The 13960-nt window shown below is 40.8% G+C and overlaps 1 protein-coding gene and 1 long non-coding RNA gene across 4 annotated transcripts in view; one reads left to right on the plus strand and one right to left on the minus strand.

Moving 5' to 3' along the window:
* DNAJC7 (DnaJ heat shock protein family (Hsp40) member C7) overlaps nucleotides 1–13960 on the plus strand; it is a 30080-nt gene that overhangs the window by 6614 nt on the left and 9506 nt on the right. The window contains exons 1-7 of one of the 3 annotated variants that reach the window (XM_072747198.1): nucleotides 3278–3339; nucleotides 4753–4858; nucleotides 6341–6429; nucleotides 7628–7752; nucleotides 8133–8246; nucleotides 8970–9044; nucleotides 13605–13723. In XM_072747198.1, coding sequence (XP_072603299.1) covers nucleotides 7630–7752; nucleotides 8133–8246; nucleotides 8970–9044; nucleotides 13605–13723 — 431 coding nt within the window. In that variant the 5' untranslated portion in view covers nucleotides 3278–3339; nucleotides 4753–4858; nucleotides 6341–6429; nucleotides 7628–7629. Of the gene's footprint in view, nucleotides 1–3210; nucleotides 3340–4752; nucleotides 4859–6340; nucleotides 6430–7627; nucleotides 7753–8132; nucleotides 8247–8969; nucleotides 9045–13604; nucleotides 13724–13960 lie in introns of those variants that run through there. The other 2 variants (XM_025987101.2, XM_025987100.2) reach the window with 2 other exon arrangements.
* Nucleotides 2241–12084, minus strand: LOC140597745 (uncharacterized). The gene is made up of 2 exons (XR_011999647.1): nucleotides 11878–12084; nucleotides 2241–3422 (listed from the first exon to the last, which is right to left on the minus strand). It is a non-coding gene; the product is annotated as an uncharacterized lncRNA (long non-coding RNA).

Consider the following 13960-nt stretch of genomic DNA (forward strand, 5'->3'; position numbering starts at 1 on the left):
CTGGTAGCAATTAGAGAGCCCATCCTCTGTTTTCTCTGGACTTTTTTTTTTTTTTTAAGATTTTATTTATTTATTCATGAGAGACACACAGAGAGGCAGAGACACAGGCGGAGGGAGAAGCAGGCTCCATGCAGGGAGCCCGACGTGGGACTCGATCCGGGGTCTCCAGGATCATGCCCTGGGCCAAAGGCAGGTGCTAAACCCCTGAGCCACCCGGGCTGCCCTTCTCTGGACCATTTTGAAGCCTTTATTCATACCCAGCGTATAGCACCTTGCATTCAGGAAGCACTGAATCCATGAGATTGCTCCACCTATCTCTATAAAACTTGTCATTTCATCCCTAGGCTAGTTAGAAAAGAAAGAAAGAATAATATGCATTTGGTAAGATGGAGTAAAAGGCTCCTGGGCTCCTTTTACTTTATTCCCTCATGGAGGTCAGAAAGAGTACAACTTGAAACAGGCCCTGTGACGTGCCTTTGGGGACAAGAGGTCTCAGATTGTGGGAAGGAGGAAGGAATTTCTACTCTGAGACTGGCCAAGATCCCATAAATTCTAAAGGGTGGAGGATATTTCTAGATCAACGGACAACTAGTAAACTTGACTGAATAAAAGAAAGGGGCGAACAAGCACAGAGTGAAGGTGACATTTTGAAAGTTAGGATGCATAAAGAATATTTGACTCAGGGGCAGTAGAAAGTGTTGTTAATAGATAGCTTCTTCTAAGATTCTTCCTGCCAATAAAAGTCTCCCAAATCAAAGGCCCTGAAACATTACTGTGCTCTAACCAAAGAAATCATCTTGTCCTAAGTTGTATTTTTAGCAGTTAGATTTTTCTGTCATATCAGGAGTAGCAGAATACATCAAGAAAATGCAAAAAAGAAGATCTCATCCAAGCTTCTGCATCCCCTTTGATTTAAACTATTATTCGTGACTATTAGAAGAGCTAAACTTTATTAAAAATATATTATTCTAGGCAAATACTTGAAATAAGTAAAAGCAGTCAGTTAAGTTTTTGTCATACAAAAATATCAGCGTATCCTAGGTTGCAGATGTTATAGAATAGTGAACTGTGCTGGTCTTTATTTTTATGCACAGAGGTAACTAAATCTTAAAGTGAGGGGTGCCTGGGTGGTTGAGTCAGTTAAGTGGCTGCCTTCAGCTCAGGTCATAATTCTAGGACTCTGAAATAGAGCCTGATGGAGCAGGGAGCCTGCTTCTCCCTTTCCCTCTGGCTGCTGCTCCCCTGCTTGTGTATACACATTCTCTCTCAAATAAATAAATAAAAATCTTTTTAAAAATAAAAATCCTAAAATGATACTGTACAAGTGATGAAGGATCTCATCTCTATTTTAATAATTCACAAATACATGAAATGTGAAGCATTTCCAAAGAGAACCCACTTATATTTGAGGGCGTTTTAAAAACTACCATCCAATGAATCCTGCATTAATGAAGGCTGATGAGTAAAATTCACTCTTTCATTGCTAAGATAGATTAGTTGGCCTAAGGCGAAGAGCTTGCTTAACATTCAACTTAGAAGTATTTAAAGAGAAAATGGAGATTTTTTTTTTTTTTAAAGGTTTTATTTATTCATGAGAAACACGGAGAGAGAGGCAGAGACAGGCAGAGGAAGAAGCAGGCTCCATGCAGGGATCCCGACGCGGGACCTGATCCTGGGACTCCAGGATCACGTCCCGGGCCGAAGGCAGGTGTCAAACCACTGAGCCACCCAGGGATTCCCGAAAATGGAGATTTTTATAGGGCATCTGATTTGGGTCATTTTGCAATGTCAGCTGCGGTGTTTTAATGTATGTTTAATTTAGCTGTGCTGTAAATGTGTAGAGTTGACTGGTGATCATAAGCCCATGTTGTCTGAACTGATCACCTGATGCTGAGCCCTGCTAAGACCTGTGTAATACCAAATGATTCCCTTGGCACTGTTCATTGGAGTAATTAGCATCTGTGAAGAATGAGTGCTACATTGGAGGAGAGAATATAACTGCATGATCAGAGGATATACAGATTTTTAACGTGTAGTGTAGAAGAGCAGGTGCCAGGCTGTAGTTTTGATTGATGAGGTTATTTCTGAAAAATATAGGAATATACTTTAAAATAGCAAAGCCGACCAAGAGTGTTATGTAGTCTCCTTACATGTATCTGTCAGAAGGCCACCCAGGCCCTCCACTGATCCTGCTGTGGTGGACCCCCCCCCCCCCATACCTCCTGAGAGGATAGAAGTTGTTTTTTTTTTTTTTTTAAGATTTTATTTATTTATTCATGAGAGACACACAGAGAGAGGCACAGACACAGGCAGAGGAAGAAGCAGGCTCCATGCAGGGAGCCAGACTTGGGACTTGATCCCTGGTCTCCAGGACCACACCCTGGGCTGAAGGCAGCGCTAAACCGCTGAGCCACATGCGCTGCCCAAGATAGAAGTTTTTGAAAATCTTTCAGTAGCTCTTTTCACAGGAATTTGTGAAAATTCAAGTGAAAGGACTGGTTTGGCGGAGGATTGAATCTTTCCCAGCATCTCTTGGTGAATCAGAGGTGAAGCTTATTCTGCTTAGAGGTTGGGTGGAAAACTAGATAAATTAGTTTTTAATCTAAAAACCTTGACGCTGGTTAACAGGATCTAGTGGGGAGAAAACCCAGGACTGTGAAGTTGGGGAGCCTGTGTGGTGGCCTTGGTTGCCTCACTGGCTCTTTGTTGAAGGACTTGTAATAGTATCACCATAACCACTTCAGGATGCCCAGATCTTCCCCAGGAATGCCTTTGAAAATCTGAAAAAGGACTAGAGATGTAGTGTAGCTATTAATAGCTCCTGCAGGTCAGTTATGGCCGTGTCTATATTTTGATGTGGCATTATATATCAGGGATTAGTCTGAATTTTATTTTGTGTCCATAGAAATAATCTGTAGTGTAATTTAGTCCCTTTTGGACTTCTTTCCTCTTTTTAGTTGGTCCAGGTGAACCTAATTAATCCTAATCTTCTTTTCTCGGTGCTGATGTGTTTGGTAGGTACATGTTATAACTTCACTTGGTTATCAAATCAGTGATCCTGGCGGTGAGTGGAGTGACAGATACCAGCACCAGGCTGTCCTCGATTCCAGTGTTAACCAGCTCTTCTCCTTCTTTTCCAGTCCCACGCCTTTGACATCTCATCCTTCAGTCCCTTTGCTGTAAAGGCAACTTGAACAAGCTTCAGCCCTTTCTCAGACTCCCAGGGCAGGACTTGAATGGATTTGACCCTGGAATTGTTCCTGATGCAGCCTTGTTCAGTTCTTGCTGCTGCCATGCTGGATTCCAAAGATCCACTTTTTCCTCGGCTGGTCTCACTGGGTCAGGCCCATTGGTTAAAGCTTGTCTCGTATTTGGTGGGGAGGTTCAAAATGAAGGAGGGGACTCCACTCTGAGAGTTGGACCTGGAGGCAAAAAATAAGCATTCAGCCTAAATGCACTAAGTGCCTATTGTTTAGGCAGCTGTTAATCAACCATGTTTCTATGAAAATAAGTCCTTTTCATGAGGCAGTTGTGTGGGAATAGCTAATTCTGGCCTGATGCTGTGCAGTGTGAGGTTAAAAACATGGTAACTTGTCACAACACAATTCTTCTTGTTCTTTCTGCTGTGGGCTGACTCTACATTACTCGCTTTGTTTGCTCTAGAATGGAATCTACTCACCATTTACTAAAATGAAATGCATTTCTTGGGGGAGGCAAAGTCCAGTTCACTAGGTCTTGCGTCTTAAAGAGAAAGGAGCCCTGCTCTCTCTGTGACTAATTGTTAGGAATGTCATTTAGCTTGTTTAAATCTAGATTGCAGTTCTGGAGTTGGATTTTATATGCTAGGGCTATTTTATGTCTTAGTTTGAAGAAATACACATTCATTGCCCATGTCTTGTTCCCAGCAGGACAGATTAATTTTTTAAGTCTTAAGAAATAGATACAGATGAGCATTGGAGAGAAAGCTTAGCATAGTAGATGGTGCATAAGCTTTGGAATCTGATAGGTGTGGGTTGACATCCTGACCTTGGGCCGGTTTTTTATCTCTGCTCCTTATTTTACTTCTCTGAGCTATAGGAATAATGAAACACCTGGTAGGAAGATAACGTATGGAAGTACCAGGCTTCAGTAATCATTTCTTACTTTCTACAGCCCATGCAGAACTCCCTTGTCTCCATGGAAGTTTGTGTTTCAGGAAAGAAAGGGCACTTTTCTGTAGCTCTACAGATTGTTTCACCTTTGCTTAACCAGCTTTATACTACTAATATGGTGTCTAAGTGTCTGGATACCTTTGGTTTTCTTTAAGCATTTGTGTATTCTTAGCCACTAGGCAGCTGAAAGGAAGACTAGATCTTTTCACATACATTGTGAGCCTAATGTTTCGTTTGAATTTACCCCTCTGGTTTTTTCACAGTAATTTGACTCAGCATCTGACATCCAGTGTTGGGGAAGCCCTTTCTTCAGATCTCTTGGCATATCTGCTCTTAAAGGATAGGCTCCTCATAGTTCTTAGAATGCTTTGCTTAATTTAGAGTTATAGGATGGTGTACACCGTGCAGAAAGATTGCAATTGGTCCTATAAATCTTGCATTTGAGGGATCCTTCTTGAGGACTTTTAATAGCAAATGGCCTCTTTACAGCTTTGTGCCAGTTGGTGTAATAAAATTATTCAAATAAATTCATGTCCATCACAGTTCAGATCTGTCAGCATTTATAGATCATTCCCATTTTCCTTCTCCTTTCTTCTAGCAGCCTTTTCATGTTAGTAGGGCTTGCCAGGACAGTGCTGGAGAAGAATGGAAAGGGAGATCACCTCAATAAAAGGAGGGCAGCTTTGCCATTCTGTAGTTTAAAATACGTAAGTAAATAAATCACAAATCCTCCCATTGCCGAGATGCATAGAATCAAGCTGTAAACTCCCATTAACATCACCATGGTTAAAAACTGGTACTTTTGTCTCTATTTCCCTTGAACTGGGTTCTTTTTTGGATGTGTAGAGGAAAAGAAACAAAGATTCTTTTTTATAACAAAAATGCTAAGATATGTTGCAGAAATCATTTGGGTAAAGAATTATCTTTGTCACTCATTAGAATGATTGTTGGTCATTCTATTTCTTATAACAAAAATGCTAAGATATGTTGCAGAAATCATTTGGGTGAAGAATTATCTTTGTCACTCATTAGAATGATTGTTGGTCATTCTATTTCTTATAACAAAAATGCTAAGATATGTTGCAGAAATCATTTGGGTGAAGAATTATCTTTGTCACTCATTAGAATGATCGTTGGTCATTAGAATGATTTGGGGTATCTTTGGTAGGGGTTACCAGTTCTTTTAAAACATTGTTGGTCATGTCTTATTCGATTCTAGTTCCTTGATCTGGAATATAATTCTCACTTGCATAACATTGTTCCTTTTGGAAAATACACTTTGTCTGGTGGCACAGCTTCAAAAAAGGATCTTGGAGTAGGGTAGAAATTCTGATATTATCCACTTGGTGGTTATACAAGGTACTATAGGAATGGTAGAGGGGGCAATAAGTACCCATGTAGATGTGATGGGCAGAGAGAACATCAGTAGAGGGGTATTTCTTAGAGCATGGCTCTGGCAGGCTGTACCTCATATGTTCCTGTTACCCAAGTTCTTGATCTCTGCTCTCATTGAACTCTGTCCTCTATCTTAAACACCAGTATGCTATGCTTTTAACTCCTTTGCCACCTGCTTCTGCTCTGCTTGTCCTTTCAGTGACAAATGCATGAGCCAGTTTTCAAGAGAATAAATCATTAGAACTCTAAGGATGTGACCCATTTCATGTTAAGAAGTCATTGCCCCTGAATGGAATGATCTGTAACTGATTTTTTTTATGTTTGCTAAAGAAGCAGCAATTGTGACAGTGGGAAGGAAATACATATAAAAATTCAGGGGCACCTGGCTGGCTCAGTTGGAGAAGCATGCAACTCTTGATCTTGGGGTCATGAGTTTGAGCCCCATGCTGGGTGTAGAGACTACATACATACATACATACATACATAAATAAATAAAGTTAAAAAAAATTCAGTCTCTGAGAGATTATCTAAATTTGCTTATTGTATGGAATATAACTATAGGCGGGAATAGCGAGGAAAAGGCATGCAACATGAGAGAGGTTTTTTTGATTTAGCTTGAATATATCTAAGTGACAAAAAAAAATAGCATTGAACAAACCTATAAATTCCTTCAAGCATTGCACTAACTTTCAGCTCAATATGCCTGGGGCTCTAGACCAAAAATTGCTCCTGTGAGATTACAGAGGTTATTCCCTGTGTATAATAACATGCTCCTCTTTCTCTTTCCTTTTCAGGGAAGCAGAGTCTTTCAAGGAACAAGGAAATGCATACTATGCCAAGAAAGATTACAATGAAGCTTATAATTATTATACAAAAGCCATAGGTGAGAACTACTGCTTATGCTGAAGAGAAATTTGCTAAATACTATTCTGAGTAGCACCTTTTAAAGAAGTAGCCTTTGGCTTGTGGGTTCATAACTTACTGTGTGAACTCTTTTGGACTTCATGAGGATGATTTTTCCTAGCTCAGATGGGTAGTTCTTCATTTGACAAAGACAGTTTAAGAAGTTCTAGATATAATGGCAAAAAGATACGTACCTAAATGCATCTCAGCCATTTCCAGTTCATTTAACTATGTTAGAAAATGGCCCTCGTAGATATTATCAAGTCTTAACTACTTCCATGCTCCACCTGCCCACATATTTTATTTTATTTATTTTTAAAAGATTTTATTTATTTATTCATGAGAGACACAGAGAAGCAGAGACATAGATAGGCAGAGGGAGAAGCAGGCTCCATGCAGGGAGCCTGATGTGGGACTCGATCCCGTGTCTCCAGGATCACAACATGAGCCAAAGGCAGATGTTTTAACTGCTGAGCCACCCAGGTGTCCCATGCCCACATATTTTAATCCCATGTCAGCATGTTCCTTACCTAACTTGCTTACAAACTCTCCACCCCTAATTCAACAAATATAAATTCATTTTCACTTCTTATTATATACAATATAATTCATTAAGAAGATGAATATGCGGGGCAGCCTCAGTGGCTCAGCAGTTTAGCGCTGCCTTCAGCCCAGGGCATGATCCTGGAGACCTGGGATCGAGCCCCACGTCAGGCTCCCTGCATGGAAACTGCTACTCCCTCTGCCTGTGTCTTTGCCTCTCTCTCTCTCTCTCTCTCTCTCTCTCTCTCTCTTTTTCACTCTCTCTCTCTGTGTCTCTCAGGAATAAATAAATAAAATCTTAAAAAAAAAAAAAAAGATGAATATGCTGACCCATCCCCTCTAAGGGGTAATCAGTACACTTTAAAGCTGAGTGTAAATTATTTTTAAGTAACTTTTATTTTTTTAATTGGTCATACCATTGCTTCTGTCCATTTGCACAGGTAGTCAAAAATTTGGCCATTGCATTTTAAAGAGAGTATGTTAGCATTCCTATTATAGTTTGATTGTCTTGATGTAGTTCTGAGGGGAGATGACCCCTGAGTTTTTGAAGCACTGACCCATAAGCTTTATTTTACTTTATTTAATAAATATTTATTTATTTACATGCTAAGCTTTATTTTCTGCCCTTCCTGTAGATATGTGTCCTAAAAATGCTAGCTACTATGGGAATCGAGCAGCCACTTTGATGATGCTCGGAAAATTCCGGGAAGCTCTTGGAGATGCACAGCAGTCAGTGAGGTTGGATGACAGTTTTGTCCGGGTATGTAATGCAACCATCTGGGGAGGGCAGATTGCTGCAGTTGAGTTCCTCTAGCCCAGGACTTCTCAGTCTTAACACTGTAGACATTTGGGACCAGATAATTCTTTGTTGTGGAGAGCTATCCTGTGCATTATATGATGTTTAGCAGCATCTCTTTAACTGCAGGTATAAGTAGCTCCCCTTTCTCTCCAGTTGTGACAACCAAACATATCTGTAACATTGCTAACTGTCCCATGGAGGGTGGACTCTCTCCTGGGTGAGAACCACTGCTCTGGCCACTTTCATCCCATGTTGGTTTTGTGTGGGTATTTGTTACTGCTGTTGATTATTCTCTACTTGGCAGTCATGCTCCTTTTCTTCCCTCTTTGCATTTCTTCTAGGGACATCTACGAGAGGGCAAATGCCACCTATCTCTAGGGAATGCCATGGCAGCATGTCGTAGTTTCCAGAGAGCCCTAGAACTGGATCACAAAAATGCTCAGGCGCAACAGGAGGTATGGTTCTGATCTTGTCTGTATCGAAAGAGGCAGTGTGGTATAGTGACCTGAAAGTCAGAACTAAGAGCTAAAAAACAACAAAAAAAACCACCTGAGAGCTAGTCTCACTTCTGACTTTGCCACACCTGGGTAACTGTAGATGAATCTCACTGTCTGAGCCTTAGTTTCTTACATGTAGACAGTGTTTTGAATATTTTTATTTATAGCTTCAGAAATCTATGAAATGGAGGGTTTCTGAGATAGCTGGGGAGTGGGCAGATGCTGCAAAGAACTGACTTGAGTACGTTCAAATCCTCATTACATCAGTAGCAGCCAAAATGTATTTTAGTTCTATCTCCATATAGACCCAGTTTACCTTTGGATGCATTTTAGTGAGAATCTGGAAATTCTCAGTCTCATTTGACAATGTCATGCCTTTGTTTTATGTCTATCGAGGCACGACTCTGGTATTCCTGACTTGAAATTCAAACTAATGGTACAGGTGGGGCTTTAGCCTGCCTGTTGTTAGGAGTCTTGGCTGCATTGTCACCGACTTGATTTGTGAAGTATGTGGTTCTGATTTTCTTGAACTCCTAATTCATCAAAGCCTTGATTTGTGTGTGTGTGTGTGTGTGTGTGTGTGTGTGTGTGTGTGTGGTTGGTTATTTTTTTATGTATTTAATTTTGTGGTTGAAACTACAATGTCATTAAAACATTCCCTTATCTGATTTTCTGGTATAGTTCAAGAATGCCAATGCAGTCATAGAATATGAAAAAATAGCAGAAACGGATTTCGAGAAGCGAGATTTTCGGAAGGTAAAGTACCACTATGGGGAAGTCTCCTCTACAGTTTATCACAAGGCTGTGCATGCGTGTGTGTGTGGTGTGAGTGTGTATACACATGCGTAGTATGGTACGGAAGATCCAGAATAATAAATTACCCCTTCAATTTGGCTTTGCCTTTTTCTTTCTCTCTCTCTCTTTTTTTTTTTTTTTAAAGACTATTTTTTAAGAACAGGTTCACAGCAAAATTAAGAGGATAGGGCAGAGAGTTCTCATAATCCTCTGTCCCCACACATGCATAGTCTACCCCATTATCAACATTCCCCACCAGAGACACATCTGTTAAAGTCACATTTTTGACAGTTATGAATAGAGCTGCTGTAAACATCTGTGTCCAGGTTTTTGTGTGGACAAAAGTTTTCACCTCTTTGGGTTAAATATGAAGGAGTGCAATCGCTGGGTCATGTGGTAAAAGTATGTTAAGTTTTGCAAGACACCCATCAAAACAGCTGTACTATTTTGCATTCCTGCCAGCAATGAATGAGAGTTCTCTTGCTCCACGTCATCAACAGCATGCGTTCATTCATTCATTCATTCATTCATTCATTTATTTTGCTAAGGTACTTACTTCTTAATTATATTTGGCTTTATGATAAAAAGTGAGTTTAATTGAGTTTGTTCCTGTGTTTGATACAGTAGCCTAACAGTACACTGGTTAGTAGAAGAAACACTAGTTGGAATAAAATATTAGGTTTGGATAATCCATTTTAACTTGAATAATGGGAGCTAGCTTTAATTCCTGTTATATGTGAACTAGATGCAGGTCTAAATAAAAAATAGAGGCTCCTTTTAAGATTTTTGAACAGTGTATGTAACCTGTCGTCCCACCATTTTGATGTTAGGCCTTTCTGTGAAAGCACACTCTTCTTTTGGAGCTATGTGATAGTGAAATTTACATTCCAAAGGGGTTAACCTATCTGAAAACATGGGAAAGGTACAAAAGTTCTAGATAATCTTTCTAGATCTAGTTTATAGTGGTTATACCTCATCTGTATAATCCTTAATTCCCTCCTTTAGATGATATTTGGAAGTAGCTTTCATTAGTGTTTCAGAAGGGGAGGCAAATGGCCCCCTAAAAAGGTAAAAACCACTGATAAAGGTTCAACTTTCAAGATCTCTTAAAAGAGGGATCCCTGGGTGGCGCAGCGGTTTAGCGCCTGCCTTTGGCCCAGGGCGCGATCCTGGAGACCCGGGATCGAATCCCACGTCAGGCTCCCGGTGCATGGAGCCTGCTTCTCCCTCTGCCTATGTCTCTGCCTCTCTCTCTCTCTCTCTCTCTCTCTGTGTGTGACTATCATAAATAAAAAAATAATAAAAAAAAAAAGATCACTTAAAAGAGGTTTGTATCATCCAAGGAACAGATGTTGTTACTTTATATGTGGGAATGTGCTCAGTGCTTTCTGTAGAAGGTTCTCAATAAACATTTGATAAAACGGTACAGTTAAGAATTACTTTTTAAGATTTTGTTTATTAGAGTGTGAGCAAGCCAGAGCAGGAGTGGGGTCAGGGGCTAAGGGAGAACTAGATTCCCCACTGAGCAGGGAGTCCAATGTGGGGCTGGATCCGGGACTTTGGGATCATGACCTGAGCCAGAGGCAGACGCCCAACCAACTGAGCCACCCAGGTGCCCTAAGAATTATTCTTAATTATGCTTAAGTCACCAACTGTGCAGGTCTTTTATTTGGTAATAAATATTTCTGATTAGCTTATACAGAGTCTCAGCATTAACTTATTAGCATCCTTCTTCTGTCCATTGGTTTTAATAATCACAGTGTCTTTGTAGTGTGATTCATAAGGTTGGGGGGGGCGTCGAGTGTGTTTGGAAAGCGATTGATTCTGCCTTTTGTCACGTTTTTTGAGGTTTACATAGGCAAAAGCTTTGTCTCAAAGGCAATCTTTTGAGTTTCTTTTCTCTCTTGCCCACTCTGGAGCTAGAATCCCCAGTTTGTGACAGAATCCTCTGTTTGCGACATCCCAGCCCCCCCACTGTAGCTCATGGTGATGTCACAAATGAAGAATTATGATCCTGGCAGGGGAAACAGATGAACTTGGAAGAAACAAAGATCTTCTTTGCCTGCAGCTGTCCCTCGTCATGGGGAGGTGGGGGGTGGGAAGTGAAGCACTGAGCCTTCAGCTGACACTCCACTGACCCGATGAGCAGAACCATCCCCACACAGAACGTTGTGAAGGCAACAGGGTGTGGCTGCTTACATCTGACTGTTTCCCCTATACCCCCCAACTAGTTCTTTTTCTGTTTAAGGGGGAAAAGTTAGCACCATGACTTTATCTTACATGATGCGTGAACTTCCAGAATCCTTAGAACTTCTAGGATAGTACCCCATGCCCTGATAGAGAGGCATCCCCAGCCACTGCTCTGTGAACACTGCATCTTCCCAGTGGGGCAGCTCTTGGTGCTTTCCTACTTCTGCATATTTTCAAATTTAAATTTTTGATTAGGTGCTATTCATTGTTCAAAAGTTAGAAGTATGAGGTGGGGGGCAGGGAGCTAGAAGTATAAACTTACTCAGTGATAGGTATTCCCCTAAACTTCTTTCTGCCTAGTTCTCACCCTCTAAAGTAATCTGTGTTCTTATTTATTCTCTTCCCTTCCAGTTTGGTTATATATATATCAAAATACAGAGTCCTAATTTTTCCTTTTTTTGCGTAAAAGGTCATGTTCTTCACTACCTTGCTTTCTTTGCACTTAGTAGACCTTGGATGTCTTTCTGTACTAATACATGGAAAGGAGCTTTATTCTGTTTTAGAGCTATGTGGCATTCCATTATATGAATGTCTAATCAGTTACCTTTTGCTGGAATTTGACCTGTTATTGCTTCTGAGCTTTTAGACTTCATCTCTTCCTGATCCCCATATTCAGATTCTTAGAGGAAACGGGTATCTCTTAATTCCGCATTTCTCCTTTGGGTTATTTATCCTTGAAAAGAATATGATTCAGTAAGGATCTCCCAGGTATAGCAGCTAAACCAAAAATGAAGGCTCAGGGAACAAACTTCTGAAAAGAGAAAAATGGGAATATATGTTGAGTATAACAATCTGATAAACTATTTAGGGCCATTTAAAATGAAACATTTTGGGGTGCCTTGGTGGCTCAGTTGGTTAAGCGTCTACCTTCGGCTGGGGTCATGATCCTGGGGTCCTGAGATCAAGTCCCAAGTTGGGCTCCTGCTCAGTGGGGAGAGTCTGTTTCTCCCTCTCCCCCTGCCCCTTTCCCTGCTTGTGCATGCATGCTTTCTCTCTCTCAAATGAATAAATAAAATACATATTTTTAAATGAACTATTTTATTGATATATTTCTACTAAAATAGAAGTGGAGGGGCGCCAGGGTGGCTCAGTCACTTAGGCAACCAATGTTTGGTTTTCAGCTCAGGTCATCTTGGGGTCCTAAGATTGAGCCCCATGTTGGGCTCCTTGCTCAGTTGGGGGGATCTGTTTGAGAATTCTCTCTCTCTCTGCTCCTCCCCTGCTTGCACTCCCCTCCCCCCGCCTAAAATCAATTTATCTATCTTTAAAACATAAATAGGGGTGCCTGGGTGGCTCAGTGTTTGAGCGTCTGCCTTTTGTTCAGGTTGTGACCCCAGGGTCTTGGGATCAAGTCCTGCATCAGGCTCACCACAGGAAGCCTGCTTTTCCTCCTCCTTATGTCTCTTCCTCTCTCTGTGTCTCTCTCAGGAATAAATAAATAAACTCTTTAAAATAAAAATAAATTTAAAAATAAAAAATAAAATAGAAGGAAAGGTGGCCACTAGGGTACTTTGTGGGATGTAAGGCTCATGGCACAGGGAGGAGGGAACTGTAAGCAATATTAATAATATAGGGGGGACGCCTGGGTGGCTCAGCGGTTGAGCATCTGCCTTTGGCCCGGGGTGTGATCCTGGAGTCCCGGGATCGAGTCACATGTCGGGCTCCCTGCATGGAGCCTGCTTCTTCCCTCTGCCTGTATCTCTGCCTCTCTCTCCATCTCTCATGAATAAATAAAATAAAAAAAATAATAATAATATAGGGAGCGATGACTGTATCAGGTTATTTTGGGTATCCTTGTCTTGTAGTAGGCTAAGCATGGTGAGTTGTGCAGGATAGCAAATAACAGTATTTCTCCACTGTTAATGTAGCTATTAACATGCAGCTTTTAACATGATTAAAGTAACAGGCTCTGGAGTCATAGGGTCTGAGACCGAATCCTGTTTCTGTCATTTACTAGCTTCGGTGACCGTGAACACATTCCTTAATCTCTGCATTTTAGTTTCTCATTAATAAAATAAGATACTTTGTAAAATTTATAAAACTGTCATGAACATTAAATGGATCAGTATATAAAGTACGTAGTAAATGTTTGTTGTCATCTTCTGGATCAACTGCTCTCCTCGTTTCAGTGGTTTAATCAGATGACTTAGATATGTTCCTAACCTCTGATATTACTTTCTTTTGAATCTGTCTGTTGCCTGTGGCCAGACTAAATGAAGATATTTCTAGAGTTCAGAATGAAGAACCTTACTTGCTTTCTTTTCCCCATAGGTGGTTTTCTGCATGGACCGTGCCCTAGAATTTGCCCCTGCCTGCCATCGCTTCAAAATCCTCAAAGCAGAATGTTTAGCAATGCTAGGTCGTTATCCGGAAGCACAGTCTGTGGCCAGGTATGAAATCAGGCTTGTTCTGCATTGAAATGCCAGATACCACTGGACAGGTGCTGTCTGGCAGCTCTCTTTTGCAGGAGTTACCATATGTCCTTTAGGTAGACCAGCTATTGCTGATCGACCTTCCTGGGCCTTAAAACCAAAGATTAGACTGGATTTGAAAACCTACCAGATACAGAAGTACAGTAGGTACTTTAGCTATATATGGAAGAAGAGATCGTGTGAGGTTTTTTGTTT

Source organism: Vulpes vulpes, chromosome 2 (assembly GCF_048418805.1).
Source record: "Vulpes vulpes isolate BD-2025 chromosome 2, VulVul3, whole genome shotgun sequence".
NCBI classification, from domain to species: domain Eukaryota; kingdom Metazoa; phylum Chordata; class Mammalia; order Carnivora; family Canidae; genus Vulpes; species Vulpes vulpes.